Source organism: Gadus morhua, chromosome 16, assembly GCF_902167405.1.
Source record: "Gadus morhua chromosome 16, gadMor3.0, whole genome shotgun sequence".
NCBI classification, from domain to species: Eukaryota; Metazoa; Chordata; class Actinopteri; order Gadiformes; family Gadidae; genus Gadus; species Gadus morhua.
In genome coordinates, this window is record NC_044063.1 from 9904750 (window position 1) to 9928489 (window position 23740).

The following is a 23740-nucleotide window of genomic DNA, read 5'->3' on the forward strand; positions in this document are numbered from 1 at the left end:
TGTGGCCTTACTGCTTGCTGCAGTGCAGCGGAGCCTTTTAACTTCTTAGATAATCCTTTGCACTGGGTCGGGAGTCATTTGTTATTAACATGGTCTGCAGACATGGCCATTGAGTAACATTATATTATCTTGGCTGCGTGATATCTGTGAAGTTTACTAGCCTGTGAAGTTTGTTTTTTACAAATATATAGATTTATTTTTATTTTACTTTATCAGAGAATCTCAATGGTTTGATTTAGAGAAGGAAGGACTCTGTACTGTGGACTGTGACTTTGCCAAAATTCCAGCAGCAAAGTCATCAACTATCACATCATGAAAAGCTCACTCATTACACAGCCCCTTTGACAAACTTGTGGCAGGATGTACATCTCCGCCTGTAACAGTTTGGAGGAACCTGAAACATGCACTTTAATTTCCTTGGGTCCTGAAAGGCAGGAACCTATTTGCTCACATCAATACCCTGAGGAGAAATTGGAGAACACACTGATGTCTGACTGGCCCTGCTGGTGGGATTCATAATCCGGATAATGCCAGCCCTGTGATGGGCCTCTGATAGGGGAAGAGAAAGCAAGTGCTGACTTCCTGAAACTTGGGTAGTCCCTTCTTTATTGTCGCAGCAGTTGACATTATGAGCTAGAGGTGAACAGGAATTTCCGAGCAAACAGAAACTTTGGGTCTCCAAAACATGTAAAGGAACACTGTGCTGCAATGGCCAGACAAGATTTAAAATGACTTGAAATGATCCTACTTACTTGGGTCACATTTCAATCTGTATTCGACAACCTTGTCATCTCCATAACAACAACATGCGTTCTGTGAAGGAATGCTTTATCCAAACAAACAGACTAGATAATTGTGCCCACCATCAAATCAATCTTCCTGTTTCCCTACGTCCTCTTTTTTCAAAAAGAAAGAATCAGTTCAGAATTGACGACAGCCGGGAAAAACCCATTATATACTTTGTTGAAATTTTTCAAAAGTGGGAAAGGTTTGCCATTTAGAAACTCGCATATTTCAGACATTGTAAAGCAACAGTTGAATGCAAGTGAGTAATCTGATGACAAAGGTGTGGTTCTTTAAGCCTAAATGTCTCACATCTTTCTTACGGCCTCTTATCTATTCTGTACACCTCACTATGCATGTTTTAATGTGATATGAATCTATCGTTTTCAATCTTTGATGCTGCTTGCAAGAACATATAATGTCAAAATATCAAATGGTGTAAAACGACACCATGATTCAAGTACTTTCTTGGTTAGAATACACACACCAGGTCTAATTTCTACCTTCCTCTTCTGATAACATGGATCTGAATGTAACCTGATCTTGCTTCAGCAGCAACGATCCTTAAACTGATTGATTTGTGCACTTTATTTCAGCTGCTGTGTCCAATTAGTGTCTGTCAAGTAATTGCTTTCACCCAGGGACGTTCCATTGTGAAATAGCCTCTTCCATCTCAAGCCTAATATCCAAAATAGTGCATTTTCTTTTGGGGATCTTAACTTTAACAAGGTTAAACATTTTTATTACTCCAGAATTGGTAGAGAATATTAACTGACCAATCTTTAAATGGCGAGACATTACCAAATCTTTAAGGACTCATCTTTCATCAGCTGTGTGTGTGTGTTCCGAAAAAAAAAGTTTTATGATTTTGTATCTTCCAACAGAACTGTGCCGCATCGATCCGCTCATTTGCCATGAAGAGAACGCCGCCCTGAGCTTCGAAGCCATCCGGAGCATCCACAAGCAGATGGACGATGACGCAAACGGGAACGTGGATGTGCTGGAGACGGACGGGGTGAGTGGCTAGCAAGGCTCTTCATCATGTGTTCGGGTTGGAGCAACAGCGGCCGTTTACAGATCATAATAAAAATGTAGAAAGTCATTGATATGACTGCAATCGTTGTTCACCTGAGGCCATCACTAAGCACGATGAACAAGGTTTGTAATGTATAGCCATGTGAATGTCCCACAGGAAGTGGACCATTATCCTACACTTGCTTCAGCGCTGTCCTGATTGAGTTATTCCTTTGGTAGTCAACAATTAACTTCCTCTGCATTGTTTAGTGGCCTCTGTCGACTGATCCAGGCCAGTGTGTTACCAACCTCATGGTGTTTCTACCATACAAGTCCCTTCATTTTCTTATGAAACAATTACAGTACATCTACAATATTTTCAGTGGCATCTAATACATCATACAGCTTAGTGTGAACCAAACTTCACAAACTCTAAAACGAAATGAACTTGGATTTAACTTCACAAACTTTATCTTTAACAAAACCAGTCATTACTTTTACAGCATGTGCTATACATCCCATTGTGCTGCCATGTAAACCTTTGCAGGCGGTCTGCTGCTGTCCCTTTCAATTGGAGCTCAGCTCTACTGTGTCACTCCCAGTAGCAGCTGAGAGACCTTGTGCCTGTTCGGGTTCCTTCTAGACCCTTTGGAAGACAGAGGAAGAAGGCCCTTTGCTCTCCAATCTCAACCCTTTGTGCACATTCAATGACCCACTAGACTTCTAGATAACCCTCAAGTGCAATGTTACTCACACACATGTTGCTATTTGGCGGTGATCACTGACATGGAAGGCCCACAATGCCAAGTAGCTCTTAAAGACAATGCTCTCTGCCTGTTGAATAATGTAGGTTGTGATTTCCGTCTAGTTTCCTGTTGCCTTTGGAGTAGCCAGGTTAAATTATGTGTCAGGGGTTCTAACCACTCTTAGAGGCTAATGGGTGTCTATCTAATCATTAACTTAAGAAGAACATTAGGCTTATATTATCCAATAAGGAAAAAACAATTTATTATCGTTAATAATCACGTCAAATGTACACATTTGATGGGTACATTTTCTACAACCTCTGTCCTACCCCATAGTATTGTAGGACAGGGGTTATAAAAAATAACCCCTGGAGAGGGGTTATAAAAAAAATACAAACGGGAATACTTTTCAAATCATTCCGCTATCAGTTCGTCCACTCCTCTAGCCTTTAGAAACAAGATTGCTGGAAAATGAATAACTCCCTTACTACTTGAGTTCACGTGAGTCATCCTATTCAATAAATTTGAGACCGGGGCAAGAGCTTTGTTATCAGCAGCCTTGAGTCACGTCACCACGGCTGTGACGCAATTCAGACCGAGGCATTACTAGACACGCCCGGATGTCCTCATTATACATGGGTAAGCACCAGTCCTAGACGGTTAAGCTATTTATACTGTTTTTATGACCCTCGTTTTCTGACGGGCATGTCCACACAGACCACTTAGACTTCTATTTGTGCAGGATCCACAAGAGGCTCAAACATTATTGTCCCATTTAATGTATAGGGTTAGGGCTCGCTGTATCAACGACCAACAAATGGCCACATTCTATTCAAAAACACCGAGTCCCTGTGTTCAAATCAGAGTGTGTGTGAGACGTATATGTCTAGGTTTACAATCATTTCAGTCATCTTTATTCATCCCTTTTTGGCTGATCGCCGCAAACCAGCTTTCCCCAGGACATGGATAGGAGACAGTGTTGTCATGGCAACCCTGCCATGCTATTCGAGGGATGCAGATAGCCTCAGGCTTGGGAACGAAAGGGATGGCGTCACGTTCGGCGCCAAAGCGTGATCAAAAACTCAACTTCCCTATCGCACCAACCAACGTGAACCGCTTGCCGTCATTGCCGTCATGGATTGTTTATTGTTTAATGGGAAAGAAGGGCCCCATCGGACTATACGTCATCCAGCTCAGGTTGCGTAGCCGTGCGTGTGCGCGTGTCGGCTCATTAGCATATGAGTGTGTGCTCAGGCCACGGAATTGAACTGTACGGTTGGCGTGCTCACACCAGCCAAACGATCTAGTCTTGAGCACGGTACAGGTGTGACACGGACTTGGGCACGGTACAGATGGCCTAGTGTGAGTGCGCCCTCATTCCTCCGCTTCCTGTCCACCCCACCCCTCTCTCCCAACCCCCCTCACAGTTCCTTCGGGAGGACCTCAACTACCATGACCCGAAGGCCAAGCACAACACCTTCCACGGGGACGACCAGTTCATCAGCGTGGAGGACCTGTGGAAGACGTGGAAGGGCTCAGAAGGTACCGTCCCACCGAGACACTGGTGCCGCCATCGGCTCACTGCCTCCCTGCTCTCTGCAGGGCTGCCTCTCACTTTGATGTGCTCAGGCTCAGCCCATGTGTTTGATGTTTTAAAGCCCGCACTGTTTTTCTATTGTGCTTTTAAACACCTCCCAGACGCTAACCAACTCAATGCGGCGCCGCGGGCTTCGGAGAACACCCACCCTGAAGTTCTGCAATGTTTCTCGAAAGGCTGATGTTGTCTATGCTTTGGAGCCCGCTTTTATATAATCGTCCCACTCGCACAACAGCAAAGTGGTGTATCAGCTAGCAACAGCTAAAAAACACGCCGGTGGTAGGCAGGAAACCTATCTGCGTGCGTCTTATCCCCAGCGCTCTCTCGGCTCGGGCAGGGCTTCATTGAACCTGTCAACACAATGCACACACTCCTAGACAACACGACACATCACATACCCCTCCTGTTTCGCTTGCTGCTTATCGAAACTGCTCTGTCAGAGTGGAGTCTGAGTATACTCCGCTGTGTTTCCCCCCCCGACCCTAAATTAATGCCAGCGCTGGTTTTCCCTCCAGTTCCCCTGCAAGACCCCCCCTGTAGTTGTGAAGGCCGTGTTGCTCTGCATTGCAGCAGCTTGTCAGGACTCGGAGGGATTTCCTGATCAAGGCTACGGGCTGGCCGGCTCTTACAGCTTGCAGTGTATAAAACCAGGAGAGCAAACACGGTTGTTGTTCCACCACTGCCTGCGTGCTGCTGACTGCTCCACATAGTGATTCATATTTATGGCATTCAGTGGTAATCTGTTATGTTAGGCTGATACCACGGCTTATGTAGCTGGTGTCCTTATTTGAGTGAGCTTTAAACTCTGCTATGCTTTTAAACTATTGAGTCGGTTCACAGATTGGTTTGTATGTGATGATGTGTGCTGGAGTGCAGTACCGTTTCCATAGCATTGTGTTGAACTGTCCCCAACCCCCTTTTTCTAAAGCCATTATGTATGTTGATGTCTTGCAGTGTACAACTGGACTTTGGATGAAGTGGTGGAATGGTTGATCACATGCGTGGAACTGCCGCAGTATGTGGAAGTATTTCGCAAGATGCAATTTAATGGCAGCGTCATGCCAAGGTAAGTCTTGTAATACAGGTGTTGTTTGTATATATGACATTGTTCAATTTGTGTATAAAATCTGCAAACTCCACTGCTTTTCAATTCAATGTGCTACCGATGGAATAGTCTAGGTTAGTATTGCCCGTCTGTGCAGGTCGTTCATAAAACTACGAAGCCCAGCATTCCATTCAAAAGGAAATGCATAGTAATAAAAACAACTGACTCTTTGCTGCAATTATTTATTTAGCAAATCTGCTGATGAGTTTTAGCAGTAGAATAGCTACACATTTTATAATAACAAATACTTTAAAATGCTTTTGCTACAAATTAATTTAAGGTTATAGAAGAATAAATACTTGTTTTTTTTAAGCATACGCAATCTTGACCCATACTTGCTTGGTACTACGTACGTTTTTATCATGAATATGAGTTGTAAGGCGTTTACAACCACATGAACTGGATGGTATCTAGCACAGGAAGTGTTGAGGTCACTGGTTCCATTTGGCTGAATGGAAGCCTAGAGGGGTGCGCTGTGGTGTGTTGGGCCGGGCTGTTAACCCGGGGCATCACAGGCCTGGCTTCACTCTATAAGCCCCTTTCCACTGCCTCAGAAAGCCCCAGGAACATGAGATATGACATTGGTCATTCAGGTCATGGTGTGAGTCTACTTGGCTGCAGATGTCACGTGGAACAATAATGAATGCAACTTTTACTTGTACTTTGAATATAAGATGGAGGAAATTAGACCTAAAAATATGACTACAAGCCAAAAATAAATTTGGTACTTGAATATAATTGTGAAAAAGTGTGGTCAAGTGCGTCAATTGAAATAAGAAAATCCTCATAGTAAAAAAGGGGTCTGCGTTTTTCAAGTGTCAAAGCATTTAAAATGTCACCTTCTTTTATTGCTTTCCCAGATTAGCGGTGAAGAATGCCACTCTGACCCTGGCTGTTCTGAAGATGCTGGACCGCAGCCATGTGCAGAAGCTGCAGCTCAAATCCCTTGATACCGTCCTCTTTGGAGCCCCTCTCAGTGAGTTTACATGACACACACACACACACACACACACACACACACACACACACACACACACACACACACACACCCCCCCCCCCTAATCCTGGCCCTCTCAGGGCGGACACGAATAAATATTTCAATAACAGTCCAAACTACTTACTAGATACTTGCCTGCATCCTATGGATATGGGAATGGATGATTTAGACGATCGTCTCTTGCTGTTACTGTAATGCCTGGCGAGGGCAGGGTGGAATACGGTTAACTCTGAGCAACTTCTGACAGGTTTCGAAGGTCTTTGGCTGATGGATGGCTGACTGTTAAATGAAAGACCAAATATGACCCTCCCTCTTGTACGGCGCTGCACAAAGGGGTTCTTTGTTGAACAGTTGCTCTGCCAAAACTGGTGCACTGCAAACCATATGAGTTGTACAGGCGGGGGAGAGCGAAAGTTTGATGTTGTCGACTTAATGTACGCTAATTCTATAGAAATTTCAATTGGTAATATGTAGCACGGCGCTAGTTATGTTAGAATAGATAGGATCTATTTAGATTCAGATTTATTTATATACTGTCCTCCCTGAGGACGTTTGTGGTGAACACAATCATGCCATGACACTTGACAAGATATGTATCAAACGATAAGAGACTAAAGAACGACAAACCTGAACCACCTGAACGACTGCGGTTATGGCAGTGAGCTCAAACCGCTTTACAAAGTGTGTGTGTGTGTGTGTGTGTGTGTGTGTGTGTGTGTGTGTGTGTGTGTGTGTGTGTGTGTGTGTGTGTGTGTGTGTGTGTGTGTGTGTGTGTGTGTGTGTGTGTGTGTGTGTGTGTCCTTCTACTAATTGAATGTGTACTATAAACAGTATTGTAACATTGTATTTGGTAGTATGCAAGCAAACCATTTCCTGTGTCATCATGTATAAATATCCTATATTTGCAACAAGCATTTTGAAGTCAGTTTTAACTTGCTGACTGACTCTGGAAAAAATGGCCACCCAAAAAGAAAACACTAACTTAACTAAATAGCTCCTCCAATTTGTACATTGGTTTCATAACAGCCTTTGTGCCAGTAAAACCAAGACCTGTGTGCTTTTCTGATGCAGTACAAAACCTAGTCCACAAGCCTTCTGATCCCGCTCCAATGTGTATGAGCATATGGGGAAAAGGTCACGCACACTGGAATCTATTCAATGGATGGTTCCTTTTGAAGTCAAACACAATAGGAATTGGCCAGGTCATTATTATTTCTCGAATTACACTTTTGAAAATTTCTATCTGAAAAAATAAATACAGCTTGCTCCTCCTAAGCCCAAGGGAACTAATGAATTGAAAGCAAGTCAGAAGAGTCTGAAAGGCCATGTACAGTGGTGGCTCCCAGTAGAGATGTTTACTGGGATAATGGTTGCGATAAAAAAAAAAAGATTTCTGCTGTCGGAAATGGTTGAAATGCGGCCTGCACTGCATCAAAAAACAAATGCTATGTGGTTAAAAAAAAAAAAAGTTCTGCACTTCCACCTGTAGCTCAGGCGCTAGCTCAAGAGGCTCGCGCTCTAAACTCCAGGAAGTGGAGTGGCGGGTTGATTTCTATTCTGGACACACCTCTCTGCGCCTTGTCTCCTCACTGCCGCGGAAGAATGTGAACGGTCAGGTTTCTCCCCTCCTGAGCCCGCCGCTCCACTGCTCCTCTCCCTGGCACCCCCTCATGTGCCGGGGCATGTTTGTGCAAAGCCAATGTAGTGATTCAGAAATAATGGGGGGGATTGTTTTTTCCCCGGATAACGAGGCAAGATAGGGAATTGGGCACGGTTTGTTTGGCTAGCATTGTGTTAAGGTAGCAGGATCCATTTTTTTTTAATCAATCATGACAACAAGGGTGTAAGTACATGAATCACGCATTATAAGCCTAGACATTCAGAAGATCGTGTCTCATCAACGGAAGTGTGTTTAGTGTCCTAGAAATGGCATGGGTCCTTTTGTTTAAGGGTGCTTGCCAGAGCAGCCATTTAAGAGGAAAGTCTGGCTTTGACAGCCCTTCACATGCAGGGAGCTGCCCTTCAGCTGTCTAATGGGCTGACTGGGCATAGCAACAGCATGTTAAGACACTTCTCACAATGGATGTATGCTAATGTCCCCCAGAAGTGGACACTTGTGTAATGGTTAAGAGCAATGCCAAGCTGGGTGCCTTTTGATTTGGTTTTCTTTAACAACTAATTGAGCCGTTCACCACACACAGAGGAACACAAACGCATTGTTTTTGTCTGTGATGGTTAATTAGACGTCAGTTCAGGCTGTCTACAGGGCATTTCCAAGGGACAGCCATGCAGTGTTTATGAGGGAACAAAGTATGTGCATTGCAACTGAAATAAAACGGTAGAGGGCCGGCTAGCATGTAGCTTTCAAAATGCACTTGCTAAAGATGCACTAGGCATTTTTACATGAAAGGGAGAGTGTCTTTCTCCTCTAGATTGTGTTGGAATGTTTAGAGAAAATGTCTCTGAAGTTCTCCTACTGCCATGAATCTGCGGTTGTCTCCCCACTGTGCTCCTTTACAAGATCTAAAGGAGAAGCTGAATCCAGACCCACCATCTTCAGAGCATGGCTCAGTCCAGCCCATGGCTCACTCCTGCTGCTTTCACCAATTTGTACTGTGATTTGCTGTTTGTTGCTGATGTAAATACTATGGAAATGAATACTGATCTAAACAACGGCCCCTGGACCACCGAGCTAGTGACATTCCAGCACACTTGCAGAGACATAATGTTTAGTTTTAACGGTTGGCCTTCAAAGCAACCAACTGTGCTTGGTCACTCCTTGTGTTACTCTTCCTTCAGAGAGTCCTTTCATATACTTTAATATACTGGAGAGAAGTATGAAGTCAAGGTCGGTGCCAAGATGTCTAGTTTGACAGCCACAAATGAAGACGTTTGGCTGCACTCTTGTGCTAAAAGCTTGAATTGAGAGGGATCATAACATTTACTCTTTCCGAGTAAATGGTCTCTCCGGACCATTCGAAGCATCAAGGTTTCGTCTGTACTATTGCTACGGGCCACCTATTCTTCACCACAAACCGTTTAAATGCCCACCGGAAACGTCAGAGTACCCTGTTGTGAGGCCTGCATGCGTAACGCATCCGCACTGTGATAGAGATGCAATTATTTCGACACAGCAACATCCGATTTGTTTAAATGTATAATCAGTTTTCTGTGAATGGAGTATGTTTTTTGAGTGAACTGTATGAGGCTGCGGTGGAGACTGGTTCTAAACGGGTTTGGCTGCTGCCTGGCTGGCTGGGAGCGTGAGGAATTGAGCAACCGTGAGTCCCTTCCTGGTGACATTATGACAGGGGGACACTGGCCCCTCATTCCACAGCTGCTCAGAGGACACGCGGGACGGCAAAGTCGGGCTTGTGTTCTCCACCTTCCCTCCCCGTGTCCCGCTCACTTCCTGTCCGCTGGTCATTAACGGGCTGTTGATCATTAGCAGCCACCGGCCCCTGAAATAGACGCACCGCTGAGCTGGAATCTGGTGGAGCCCCAAACTCGTCAGTGACCTTCCTGGTGTGCGTAGCTTCTGTGACTTAAGTTATGTCCACACTCCGCTGGCTAATTTACGTCCACATTTCTAGCGATCATGCCACATAAGGAAGAAGCTGTGCTCTACGGTGTCATACTAAACTAACACACCCTTTATCCCCCCCCCCCCCCCCCCCCCCCCATCCCAGTGAACAGGCACAACCACCTGAAGGACTTCATGCTGGTGGTTTCCATAGTGATCGGCATGGGCGGCTGCTGGTTTGCCTTCATCCAGAACCGCTACTCCAAGGACCACATGAAGAAGATGATGACGGACCTGGAGGGCCTGCAGAGGGCTGAACAGAGCCTCCACGACCTGCAGCAGAAGTAAGGAGCGCCTGTGGTCGTCCACACACCACGCTCAGTCAGGCTGACGGGGCTGCACCTTTCCTAGTACGTGCAAACACAGGATTGATCGTGGCGCTGAGACCACTGAGGCCGACCACAGAACAGCTTCACTTCCTTTCTGTTGACTTGAACCCTGTGTGATAGATAGATAGATAGATAGATAGATAGATAGATAGATAGATAGATAGATAGATAGATAGATAGATAGATAGATAGATAGATAGATAGATATAGATGCTGCCTGCATCTCATGGAGTACAGCTTTGGTATAATTCTGTTAGCTGCATTATCGCAATTATTTATGCAATGCAGGCTGAGGTTATGTAATACTAGACTAATGGCAGGCAAGCTTATGTAATTTCTTCATGAAAACGTACCACGTTTTCTTGATCCTATTGAGATGGCGTTTCCATGCATCCAAGATGTGGTGATTTTAAAATCTTGTCTTGTCTAGCGGCCCAATTGAACCAGCCGATCTCATCTGACAACAGTGTATTGAAAAACTTGCATACTGATCGATAAATGAGAAAGTGTATTGTTTTATGTGGAGGCAGTTATTATTATAATTGTTCTCTAGAGCAATTTAATCAATTCACTTTAAAGGCACCTTGAAACCTGAAAACAAGGCTTTGGTTGGGGTCTATGCGTTCCAGATAGTCCTTCAGCCCAGGTGCTGGAGGACAGTGCTAGGCTAGCATCACCGATACACATCAAACTTAATGGAATTGGCAGACAAATGTCAGCCTTGGACCAAAGCACTGCATTGGGCTTGGGTCGCCGCAGTGTGTGGCGGGCACTCGGCCCAACGAGACAAACTTTTGCAGCACGTCCCTGAACCCTGACTCGCCTCATTTTAATGAACAGCCCAAACAAACCAGCCTAACGAAGCCATGCCCCAGCGATTTGTCAACACGACGCACAACATCGTTGTTTGTAGTTTATCGCAACCATCCAGGATTCTGTTCCTGGGGGGACACGTATACTGAACCAGATGAACAAATTCACTGTCCTAGAAAGGCACTCTCACTCTACTCAGTGTAATGTTAATGTATGATCTCAATTGACTTCATCTGGGAGTTTGTTTTTTATATTGGGCCCTTGACCAACGTCAATGCAAATCATTGGTCCTACACTAGGTATGAATGGGGAACTTCAGACACTGTTGGGAAGAGAAACACGAAAGTATGTTTTCTTGCCCTCCGACTCACACCAATGCACACACACACAAACCTTTTATTTCTGCCACTTTCTTCTCCAACACACATTGAAACAGAAGGAGTTTTTGTTTTTAAAAGCATAGTTCAATATGACAAAACAACACAGTGTCACAAGAGTGTCACATCAGACACTGCTGCTGGTTAATGCGGTTTTGACGGCCAGACATTCATTTTGCGCAATAGTATATAGTGATTATTATCAGCATCTTCGGCCAAAGTGTGGATTCACACACACACACACACATACTCTAATCACACGAACACACACACATGCTGTCATTCATCAAAACTCGGGTGTATTATGTTGCCACAATAGCTTTTTAATTCACTGCGATGATTTATGTTTTTTATTCATCCTAATGGATCCTTTTGCTTCAGTCTCTGGCACATGGTCATATTGAGTTTCAACCAGATTTTGTGGTGTTCATTTCAGTTTTATCAATAACAACAACAGACGCGAGGTTGCTTCGGACATTTGTATTCTTGCTGATGAACAACACTCATCATCCAATGATCCTTCCTTTCTCTCATATTGCGTTGAAAGGCCTGCTTTGTGGTCTGTGGACCATGTGGTCCTCACAACCCCCTCCTGATGTGCTTCTGAATGGCTCTTGATGCCCTAACCGGGACATGCACTCTCTTCTATCCAACCTGCAGATGGTCATTGTGGTGTGTCACATGACCTTTATCTGACCATTGTTTGACTAATTATACATGAATCATCGTATTTTGAAATGGCGGATGGATTAACGCATCCAGTGTATACTATACATGGGCCATTTTCCCGTGTCAGTGATGGATCAGGTCCACACATTTAAGAATACAAGGCCGGACTTTGAAGCCTGAAGTTTGGGTTGGTCCAAAAATGTTGTAAATGACACCACACTTGACATTATGTATACCATTGAGTGGAACAGTAGCTGGCATTTCTCTCTCAGGCGACTGTGTCTGTTTGTGCAAGTGTGTGTGTGTGTGTGTGTGTGTGTGTGTGTGTGTGTGTGTGTGTGTGTGTGTGTGTGTGTGTGTGTGTGTGTGTGCGCGTGCGGGGGGTACTCCGTCCTATTGGTCTGTTTACAATGTGTTTGAGACAGGGCTTGTCCTCTGTCTGTGGCCAGGTCTTTCTTCCTGATCTATGCCGCCAGCTGTTCTCTTTCCAGGCCTTCAAGTCGATTGTGTGTCCGTATCGGGTGGCCTGGCCCAGGGGGTGGGAGGAGGAGGAGGGGGGGGGCCTGAGGGAAACTGTAGTTCCCTTTGGTGCCTTTTCTTTCCAGCACTACCGAGTGTTGCCGTGACTCACCCAGCATGTCACCTTCCGGTGCTAATTCACCCTGCAGCTATGACCTGCCGCCAGAGAGAGTGAGAGGTCCGGAGGGAGGAAGCCAGCCAGAGACAGTGCGACGGCTGCAGAGAGTGAGACTGCTGCAGAGGGGAATACATCTGAAGGGAGTGAGACCGCCAGAGAGAGTGAGACGGCCAGAGAGAGTTAAAACGGCCAGCGAGAGTGAGACGGCCAGAGAGAGTTAAAACGGCCAGAGAGTGATACAACAGGGGACATTGAGACCGTCAGAGAGAGTGAGAGAGCCAGAGAGAGGGAGACGGCATGCACCATCTTAACTGTCCGTTGCATACATGTGCTTCTTTACATGTATTGGCAGTCGTGTGTTCAGGGAACGCGGTGGATGAATGACAGCCAGTGATGCTGTGGGTCATAAACTGTGCAGAAGGACATTGAGTAACGTGAAACCTGCCATTCAGTGCTGTTCTTTTCGCCGAGCTCGCCGTTGTGGCCCTTTGAGAGCTTTTCAAGTCTTTAGCTGGAGAATGGCAGAGGTCAGAGTTGGGAGCGTTTGCAGGACTGTCCTCATGCCACATTTTCCATAGCAAGCCGCTTGGATCATCTTACAGCAGGCCTGTGCGCACTGCCCTGCTCACTATAGTCCTGTTGTCAGCATAACGGGAACCAGAGCCCATCTCCCCGGTGACTAAGACACAACACTGCTCTACTTTGTCTCTATTTTGCTGAGCTCTGCTTCTGAAAACATTTACTTTAATTTGCACAGACTAGTGGTTTTCACCCTTAGACAAGATCTGTAGACATTGATATATTTTATGTAACTATTTCAGGTGGTTAAGAAGTACTTGACTCCGTTATGTATGTTTGTTTCCTTGGGTTATCTAGATTACCTTGGGGGAAAGATGGCCCTGACTACTTAACAATCATTAGCCTAAGGCAAAGCGAATAGTGGGGCTATTCCCCACTATTCACAGGGCCTGAGGTATATTTTAGTGTAAACTGCATTTGAACACAATGAACAAGATACCACTTTTTGCCGGGATTTATTTATTTTTGTTAGCAGTTTATTAGTTTTTATTAACGTCTCGTGTCTCCATCTCAATCTTGGGATATTAAGATCTCACTCTTAAGATGGCGCAATATTGCGCCTTAAGAGGTTCAAGTGTAGCATGTACTAACACCAGATATTTTTGATAGAGGCTGTGAGATACTGCCTGGTTTAAATATGTTCCTATAGTACCCCAGATACTGTCTGGTTTAAATATGTTCCCATAATACCCCAGATACTGCCTGGTTAAAATATGTTACTACAGGACCAACGGATACTGCCTGGTTTGAAATTCAAAACAGGCAGTATCTGGTGGTCCTGAAGTAACATATTTTTACTTTGAATATGTTACTATAGTACCCCAGATACTGGCTGCTCTAAATATGTTACTATAGTGCCCGAGATACTGGCTGGTTTAAATATGTTACTATAGTGCCCGAGATACTGGCTGGTTTAAATATGTTACTATAGTGCCCGAGATACTGGCTGGTTTAAATATGCTACTACCGGACCACCTGATACTGAGTAGTTCAGGACTCAGGTTCACCTGATATTGAGTGGTTCAGGACTCAGGTTCACCTGATACTGAGTGGTTCAGGACTCAGGTTCAGCTGATACTGAGTGGTTCAGGACTCGGGTTCACCTGATACTGAGTGGTTCAGGACTCGGGTTCACCTGATACTGAGTGGTTCAGGACTCGGGTTCACCTGATACTGATTGGTTCAGGACTCGGGTTCACCTGATACTGAGTGGTTCAGGACTCAGGTTCACCTGATACTGAGTGGTTCAGGACTCAGGTTCACCTGATACTGAGTGGTTCAGGACTCAGGTTCACCTGATACTGAGTGGTTCAGGACTCTGGTTCACCTGATACTGAGTGGTTCAGGACTCGGGTTCACCTGATACTGAGTGGTTCAGGACTCTGGTTCACCTGATACTGAGTGGTTCAGGACTCGGGTTCACCTGATACTGAGTGGTACAGGACTCAGGTTCACCTGAGTTGGCTGAGAGCTGTGTCTTCATGTCCTCCTTCCTGGGTTCAGGCCGCTTCCTGGAACTGGTCCAGTGCTCTTTGCCTTCTACACGTTAGCTATTGTTTCCTGCGGTGCCTTTCTAATGCATGACTCTTTGATTCCATGTTGCTGTCTTGCGTGTCCCAGCTGGTTATAGAGCAGGACAACTCGGAACTTGTTTGCGTTTTAAATTGCCTTCTATTACTGTAAATCACTATTTTTTTATGTGGAAGCTTACTTTATGCAAAGTTATCGGTTCCGCTTCCTCAGTTTTAACAAAGTATTAATTGTAGCAATTCATGACGTTTTTTGGCACCTGGACAAGTAGAACCAGCGCTGAGAGATTTATGTGAGAAATAACCAGGAAACTGATTCACCAACCCCTATGATCCAGAGTGGTTTATCCTCATCCAAAACCTATTCAACAAAACCTTTTTGATTTTAATCACGCCTTATTCAACAGCTTTTTATTCATTAACCACGTAATGTTTTTTAGAGGGAGAGAGAGAAAGTGAGAGCGGGAGAGTTTCGATTTTGTACAGGACTCTGGGAGTTACTGATCGGTTACCAGCTTATTTAGTTTTAACAGTATTAATCGTGGCAATTCATGACGTGTTTTTTTTTTTTTGTACCTTGACAAGTAGAACAATCGCAGAGAGATTTATGTTAGAAATATCTAGGAAACGGATTCACCAACCCCTATGATCCATAGAGAGAGATAGAGAGTAACAGAGAGAGCGGGAGAGTTTCGATTTTATACAAGACTGTGGGAGTTACCGACCGGACCGATGTCTGTCCCCCCCCCCCCCAGGCTGCAGATCGCCCAGGAGGAGCACCGCACGGTGGAGGTGGAGAAGGTGAACCTGGAGCAGAAGCTGAGGGACGAGATCAACTCGGCCAAGCAGGAGGCCCAGCGGCTCAAGGGGCTCAGGGAGGGCACCGAGAACGAGCTGAGCCGCCAGAAGTACGCAGAGGAGGAGCTGGACCAGGTACTAGGGCTGCTCGAGTATGGAACAAAAGATCATAATCACGGTTATTTTGGTTAAAATCACGAGTATTCAAACGATTATTTTTGAGTTTGAAAACATGACGTATTTATTCAGCCCAAAATGTCTCTCCCATAAACACTTTGGCTGCCTCTGAATACTCATACTTGACTGCTATATAGTAGCCATTTTGTTGTACGTCACAAATATAGCGCTCCCGAATGCTCAGTACGCATGTGCAGCAGGCAAAAAGTTTCCGAATGCGTACTACCGCCACAGTATACAACGGTAGGTCACTTCGCTATCCCACAATTTAGCCGGAGTCTGGTAACCGAAGAAGAAGAAAAAATAATCTAGATGGCTGACCCGGCACCACCAGCAGCGACTCCAGCTAGGGTCAATTATCACAGGCGACTTTAATTTTGCCGGCATCTGATGTGTAGCACACAGAGGGGAAATACGTAATCTCCAAACATCCGGTGGCGTTTCGGTGGTGTTCGGAAGTGTTCGGAGGAGTTCTACGCAAAGCTGTAGAACGTACTACATTAATGGTCAAGTAGTAGACACTGAAGAGAAATAGTATATACTTAGTTACAAAGGGTGCATCCGAATCCTAAGAATTTAGAAATTTCGCCTTAAAAAAATACACAAAATGGTTAAATAGAAAATCTTCAAATTTAATTTAATGTACAGATATGTATCCAGCTCATATACACTTTCTATAAAACATTTGATTAAAGATAAAATAATAATAATCGAAAACTCGATTATATTAGTTTTGTGATTGTTTGACGCTAAAACCGAAATCAAGACCAAAATTTGATCAATCGCCCAGCACTACCAGGTACCGCTTCTGGTCGGCCCTGCCGCCGTGCTGTTACGCCCTGGTTCCTTATCATGATAGCGGGGGATAGTGACAGGAAGAGACGTCTGCTTTCTCTAAACGGAAAGCTACATCGTGTGTTTGTCGAGGTGTGGGGAGGAGGTGTCGTCTAGTGAAGAGACCACGGGGCTAACCATCTCGTCTTGAAGCAAGTATATTCTGTGTCTCTCTCTGCTGGGCTGTGCGGCATATGTCTCTCCGGCCTGGGTCATTCGTACAGCAGGTTTAGGCTTTTTCTCAGATGGGACGTTGCATAACACGCCCACTCAACTCTTTGTCTATTAGGGAACTGGCAGGGAAAGGAAGTGAGGGTGCTGCCCACATTGGCAGCCTGGCAACATGTGTTGCATGGAGCTCGGTTTTCACGGACTACCACAATGAACCCGACATCACCTACAGCGCCGCTTCCACCTGGTACACAGTTAAAGGGGAACCGTCTATTTTATAATGTAGTAGCTCTTGCTATTCACGATCGGTTATTTTAGTAAAAAGTGAGCCTGACCTTTCCCCTTTAAGGAAGGTTTGAGGTTTTTTTCCCCACATACTATTTTGAAGACAGGATACAGTCATTGTTCACGCCTTCTTGAAAGGCCTCTGGAAACTGGCCGGTCGTTTCGAGTTTATAGCGATGTTGGACACATGTATTATTGTGATCTATCTGTCCGGCACGACCTAACAGTGACCAATGCACTATGCTCTCTGCTCGTCAGTTTTAGAGGAATGTGAATGAACTCCAACCCGGCGAACCACTCCGGCTAGAGTGTGCGCATGAATGACCAATTCAACAGTATTTAGAGGAAATGGAGGAATTTTAATGTGGTCTCAATTGGAACAGCCTATTTTGGGGTGTGCGTTGTCCTTAGATGACATATCAACTCATACTTGAGTATTTGTTTGTACTGTTGCACTGTTTGTGCTAGCAATGCCCTTATTGAAGCGTCCATCTTTCCTACAATTAGAAGCCATGCCTAATTAAAGATCAACATTGTTTTTGACGTTTTTAATGCCTAATTAAAGATCAACATTTTTGACCTTTTTATTATCGTTGTGGTAACATTAAAATACGCTACGTTCTAGGGGTACCGTAGACGTCATTGAATCAATATATGGAGCTGTTGGTTTTAACGATTGAAAATAATTGACCTGAAGCAGACACTTGTTAGATTATCTCGTTAACCTCTTGTTGTCGAAACACTAATTTATGGCAAGTGACACCTGTGTCCCTATGTACCTTCTTAGCGGGGATTCTAGATGAACTGAAATATGTATACATTTTTCACTCCCTGCTGAGGGCTACTATATAGAAGCAGCTATGTATGTCATGAATCTTTTTTTCTAAAGGAAGATATTCTTGGCTCTCAACTGTTTTGAGTGCAGTTGGGCGTGATTGTGTGTGCTGCAGGCAATCAACTGTTCAATGTTTGCACTGCACCTGATTTAAAAACTAATTTGAGGATGTCATTAAGGTGAAAAGGAGCAATGCAGCTTTCATTTTCACTGCAGGGGAGCTAGCCAGAGAAGTATTGTGACGGTATAGCCTGCGGTACTGTTTTACCTGAGAGTTTCACTGCAGCATTGAGATTTAAATTGACATTCTTCAACAGTTTCCCTCCTCATGTCACTCGGGAGAGTTTGGAACAGGTCATTCACAAGTTTAGTTGGACAGACTTGCCGTTGCATGATGACTGCCTTGTTGACATTGGGACAATAATCGTATCACAATTTCATTAGTACCCAGGGTGGTTGCTGATCAGAGAGTAGCACAAAAACCTGTTGAATCAAAGTGTATTAACTAGAGCTGTCAAGCGATTAAAATATTTAATCGTGATTAATCGCATTAATGTCATAGTTAACTCTAATTAATCGCGAAATATTTTTCTGTGCTAAATATCCCTTGATTTTTTTGTCCCATAATTCTTCTCATTTTAATTCTCTTATCAACATGGTGAAGTGCATCGGCTTGCCTTGTGCAAATGATTTTTTATTGATAACAACATTGGCATATACACTGATCAAAACAGGACGATACAAAAAAAGAGCCTATAGTGCAATTAAACGACTGCTTTGAACAAATGTCATTTGAACATAGCAGTCAGGCTACTGCTTCTTTTTGAGCCAAAGAAAAAAAAATTTTTTTTTTTTATTTTTTTTAATAAAATAATTGCGTTAATCGCGCGCTAAAAAATTTAACGCCGTTAAATTTGGTTTGCGTTAACGCCGTTAATAACGCGTTTAACTGACAGCTCTAGTATTAACATATGGTTAGCATCCGATCAAGCGGACCGTCAACATCGTTAGCACACTGTTAACACACTGTCAAGTCCCTCAACGGTGTTGAGCTTGTTGAGAGAGGGTGGTCCGGGTGTTGGGACTCCATAAGCGGAGGGTAGTGTGTTCGATCCCCCTTGTGTGCAGCCACGGTAGGCACCATGAGCAGATGCCTCACTCCGACCCACGACCTGCTTCCTGACGACGCGTGTTTAAAACATGGAGGCCACTGGAAGCCCCTTTGGGTATAAGAGGCTACAAATGAGCTAAAGGCTGAACCTTCCCTCGGGTGTGTGTGCGTAGGTCCGCATGGCTCTGAAGAAGGCGGAGAAGGAGCTGGAGTCCAGGATGAGCTGGTCGCCCCCAGAGTCCCTGCAGAAGTGGCTGCAGCTCACCCATGAGGTGGAGGTGCAGTACTACAACATCAAGAAGCAGAACGCAGAGAAACAGCTGCTGCTCGCCAAAGAAGGAGTAAGTCCACCGAGTGACAGAGAGAGAGAGAGGTCTCTGGTTTTAGCTGTGCTGCATTTTTTACGAATTTTTGGGAATGTCGCCTTCTGTAGGCTGAGAAGATCAAGAAGAAGAGGAACACTCTGTTTGGGACGTTCCATGTGGCCCACAGCTCCTCTCTGGATGACGTGGACCACAAGATCCTGTCAGCAAAGTAAGCCTCCACCTGGAACTTTAACTGATAAAATACTTAGACAACTTCTTTAAGTTGTATATACAACTTAAAGAAGATGATATGAGAAAATCTGGTATTGTAATCGCTTGAGCCGCTGTCACATTTATTTGTACTGATTGCATACCTGTTACATCGTGTTGAACATCATTTGCTCTTCCTCTTACTCTACAATAGTACAGGCTAGTCAGGGGGGCAAACACCCAGTACCGGAAGGGTTTCTGTTTGTCAAATTCGGTGCTAATGCTACCGGTCACTCCTTGCATCAAAGGGAAGTTTTGTGTGGTGGGGTTGGTTTAGTTTTATGGAAGGCTGTATCAGTTAAATGGCAATCTTTTATGTGTCTATGACAGGGAAGCCCTGGTAGCGGACACTACACGATAAAACACATGACGTATGAGTTTAAATGAATTCAGCATAGTAGTTAGTGTTTGCGGCATGCCCTAGTTTCGACAGAGAATACAATTTGTTTCTGCTGGGCCACAAGGCTGTTTCAATGTACAATGAAAGAATACATTGTTTAATCTGTTTACAGTTATAGTTTACAGTTTTAACTTTAAACTGTCAATAAAATGGAGGTGCTCTCATGGCTGCAAGTTCCCACCACCAGTTTCTGTTCTGCAGCAACTTATCGATATAAGATATCCACACTTCCTTTGTGGTTTCACCGCAGCCTTCCTCCACTCACACATGACCCACTTACCAAGGCTGATGCCCCTGTTCTCTCTCCTCCTCCTCCTCCTCCTCCTCCTCCTCCTCCTCCTCCTCCTCCTCCTCCTCCTCTTCCTCCTCCTCCTCATTCTCTCTCCTCCTTCTCCTCATTCTCTCCTCCTTCTCCTCATTCTCTCTCCTCCTCCTCCTCTTTGTCTCTCCTCCTCCTCATTCTCTCTCCTCCTCCTCCTCCTCCTCCTCCTCCTCCTCCTCCTCATTCTCATTCTCTCCTCCTTCGACTCATTCTCTCTCCTTCTCCTCATTCTCTCTCCTCCTCCTCCTCCTCCTCCTCCTCCTCATTCTCTCTCCTCCTCCTCATTCTCTCTCCTCCTCCTCCTCATTCTCTCCTCCTCCTCCTCATTCTCTCCTCCGCCTCCTCATTCTCTCCTCCGCCTCCTCATTCTCTCTCCTCTTCCTCCTCATTCTCTCCTCCTCCTCATTCTCTCTCCTCATTCTCTCTCCTCATTCTCTCTCCTCCTCCTCCTCCTCATTCTCTCTCCTCATTCTCTCTCCTCATTCTCTCTCCTCATTCTCTCTCCTCCTCCTCCTCCTCCTCCTCATTCTCTCTCCTCATTCTCTCTCCTCCTCCTCCTCATTCTCTCTCCTCATTCTCTCTCCTCCTTCTCCTCCTCCTCCTCCTCCTCCTCCTCCTCATTCTCTCTCCTCCTTCTCCCCCCCTCCCCCTCCCTGGTCTTAGGCAGGCGCTGGGCGAGGTGACGGCTGCCCTGCGGGAGAGGCTCCACCGCTGGCAGCAGATAGAGATCCTCACCGGGTTCACCATCGTCAGCAACCCGGGCCTGCCCACGCTGGCCTCGGCGCTCAACCTGGACGCCAGCTTCCAGGGCGGCCGGGCCACGCCCCAGCACTTCCTCATGTCGGAGGACATGGACGACATGGACGAGGACATCCTGCCCCCCGGGACCCTGCAATGTAAGGGTTCCTCCAGCGAGTCACTGGGGCTCAGCCGGAGACTCACCAAAAACACCAAGCACCTCCAGGGGAAATCCAAAAACCTGCCGTCTTGAGGATTCCCACCCGGGGGTTTTGTGTTTTTGTTGTGGTCCACTATGTGCTGGTACTCCTCCCCTTCCCCGTTGCTAAAGGGGCTGCTCTGTGGGGATGGGGGGGGGGGGAGATCATGTTTGTTCAGTGTGTAATGTGTGAACTGTAATTTCTCGAAATTGTGTCACACTTTTTTTTACACATCTCCAGTGGAGTGTTTACTTGTTGTTACGTTCGGGATAAAGGAAACCCTGTGTGTTCGGCTCTTCAGTCGAGGTGATGCGATACAAAGTCCTGTGCTCACGATGATGCTGTCTTATGCTTGTCGTTTTTGCAAATGAAATTCTGAAATATACATGCTTTAAATGAGATCCCGTTGTGCTCGCGTGTTTGAAGTGTTTGTGTGTCTGAGCAATTGCTATCGGCAAAAAGTGCACCCCATAACGACTACACCCCCACAACACACTCCAGTTCTATAGATGTATGAACCAAAATGCAGAACACACACTGATCGTCTAATCAGCCCGTAATGAGTTCCTAAGGAAAGCTTACTTACTAAACGTAACCCTGATAGTTGGTAGTATCCACACAACACACGCGGTGTGACGGGAGCGCTGCCGGTCAGGGCTTGACCCCGGTTCAGGAGGACTTGACTTACAGCAGCACGGCTCAGCCCCCCACCCCCCCCCCACCACAGTAGTGAGTACCATCACGTCTCTTTAAAGAACCACACCTCGATGAAGCTTATCACCTTCTCTGCCCCGCCTCTCCTCCTCCCCCTCTGCCCGCACCACCTCTCAGGCCCCTGGGTTCCACCTGCCGTCGTGGGCCCCCGCTGTAGACCCCACCGGGCTGCCACCAGAGCACTGGGCTGGCCGCCTGCGGCCCCCCGGGGTCAGGCGGGCAGCTCCTGTGAAACGATTCTGGGCTGCAAAGTCCCTGGCACCGCCACAAATCGCTCCCCCGCTTCTCTTCCGACACAAATGTCTCCTTCTCTCTGCTTGAGACCACCACCACTACCACCACCACCACCTAAAATATATTGTTGAACTGGACCCCACCCTGTATCGACTCCGCTGAGCGGGAAACGCTCGCTATGAGGCGATAATCTGATCTGACCTCCCCCTCACCACAACCATCACCTCGGCTACCTGCTTGCACAAACCAAGAACAAAGAGTAACCAGATATCTAAAGGAACGTCGTGGGCAGAGCTCGCTCTGGTCTCAAATAAAAGATGGCCCGAGCTCTGCTTCCTGATTGGCTGAAATGGGGGGCAGGTTTTCAACCAATTGGCAAGCGACAATAGAAGGAGCAGTGTTTGGTCTGATGGAAGTGTCTGATTACTCTTTCAGTCCCCCCCCCCTGGGCACTTCAATGTGTTGGCCCTTTCCTTTCCGTTTTCTTGGCGTTAATTCTGTAATAACACTTTTCTTTTCGATTATCTAATCCCACAATGACTTTTTTTTTTTTTGTACATTCCCTGCATTAAGTGGAACCCAATAAGGGGTATATCATTTGTTTAATTCAAAGTTCCATCTTTTTGATTACCCTGCAATGTTCATCGTAGGAATAATGGGTGAAACGCAGGTGATGGGATTTCAGTCAAATTAAGCACAAATCCAGTTCTAATATCCCACACACACACAATGTAAAGCGCTATGGGGGTCTTGAAAAGAACTCAAATAAACATAATGATATTGTAATTATTATAAAACATACAATCATCCTAAAAAAGAAACAATTAATTCCTTCGTTATTTATTGGACATTATCTTTGCCACGCTCCCTTACCGACTGAAACCTCTGCCTGGTTTTCCTCATCCCCACCTGCGGTGATTCTCCTCGTTTGTGTGTGTGTCGCCAAGCGGTGTGTAACCCCTGTTGTTGTTGTTGTTGTTGTTGTCCCACAGCTCCCAGCATGATGGCCCTCCGCCAGCGCCACATGGACCCCCACCTGGCCATGGGCTCCCAGAGGTTGGTAGAGTCCCCCCAGCAGGCCGAGGGCCCCCACCACCCGTCCCGGGGGCCAAGGGCCACCTTCAGGCAGTCCCGCAGCCAGTCCTTCGGGCAGTTCGAGGCGCTGGCGCTGCCGCCGCTGTCCTCGGCCGTGTCTCATCCCACCATCGTCTGCTCCTCCGCCTACAGCCCTCCGCCCTTCTCCCCCCTCTCCTTCTCCTCCTCCTGCCTGCCCAGCTCCGTGGGGGGGCCCCTCTCACACCCCTCCTCCCATCTGTCTCACGCCTCTTTCAGGCCGCTGGACGCCATCCCAGACTTCCCCTCGCAGGACGGCTCTAACGGTGGCTCCGGGTACCCCTCTGCACACGCGTCACCGCGTCCGTCGCATGTGCGTGGGTGCTGCTCCCCCCCCCCTCTCCCCCTCCCCCCCCCCCCCCCCCTTCCTCTTTCATTCTGTTTGTTTGCTTCACGCTGGTGATGTCATCGCTCTGTCTCAGCGGGTTCTGATCGTTTTACGGGGTCTGTTCTTCACTGGGTCTGCACTCCCTCT

General features: G+C 46.1%; 1 protein-coding gene across 3 annotated transcripts in view; it reads left to right on the forward strand.

Moving 5' to 3' along the window:
* Positions 1-23740, forward strand: part of stim1a (stromal interaction molecule 1a) — a 28833-nt gene that overhangs the window by 2541 nt on the left and 2552 nt on the right. The window contains exons 3-12 of one of the 3 annotated variants that reach the window (XM_030380832.1): positions 1668-1798; positions 3971-4085; positions 5095-5206; positions 6106-6221; positions 9932-10109; positions 15514-15691; positions 19143-19310; positions 19403-19503; positions 20930-21162; positions 23145-23541. In XM_030380832.1, coding sequence (XP_030236692.1) covers positions 1668-1798; positions 3971-4085; positions 5095-5206; positions 6106-6221; positions 9932-10109; positions 15514-15691; positions 19143-19310; positions 19403-19503; positions 20930-21162; positions 23145-23541 — 1729 coding nt within the window. Of the gene's footprint in view, positions 1-1667; positions 1799-3970; positions 4086-5094; positions 5207-6105; positions 6222-9931; positions 10110-15513; positions 15692-19142; positions 19311-19402; positions 19504-20929; positions 21163-23144; positions 23579-23740 lie in introns of all 3 variants that reach the window. The other 2 variants (XM_030380833.1, XM_030380834.1) reach the window with 2 other exon arrangements.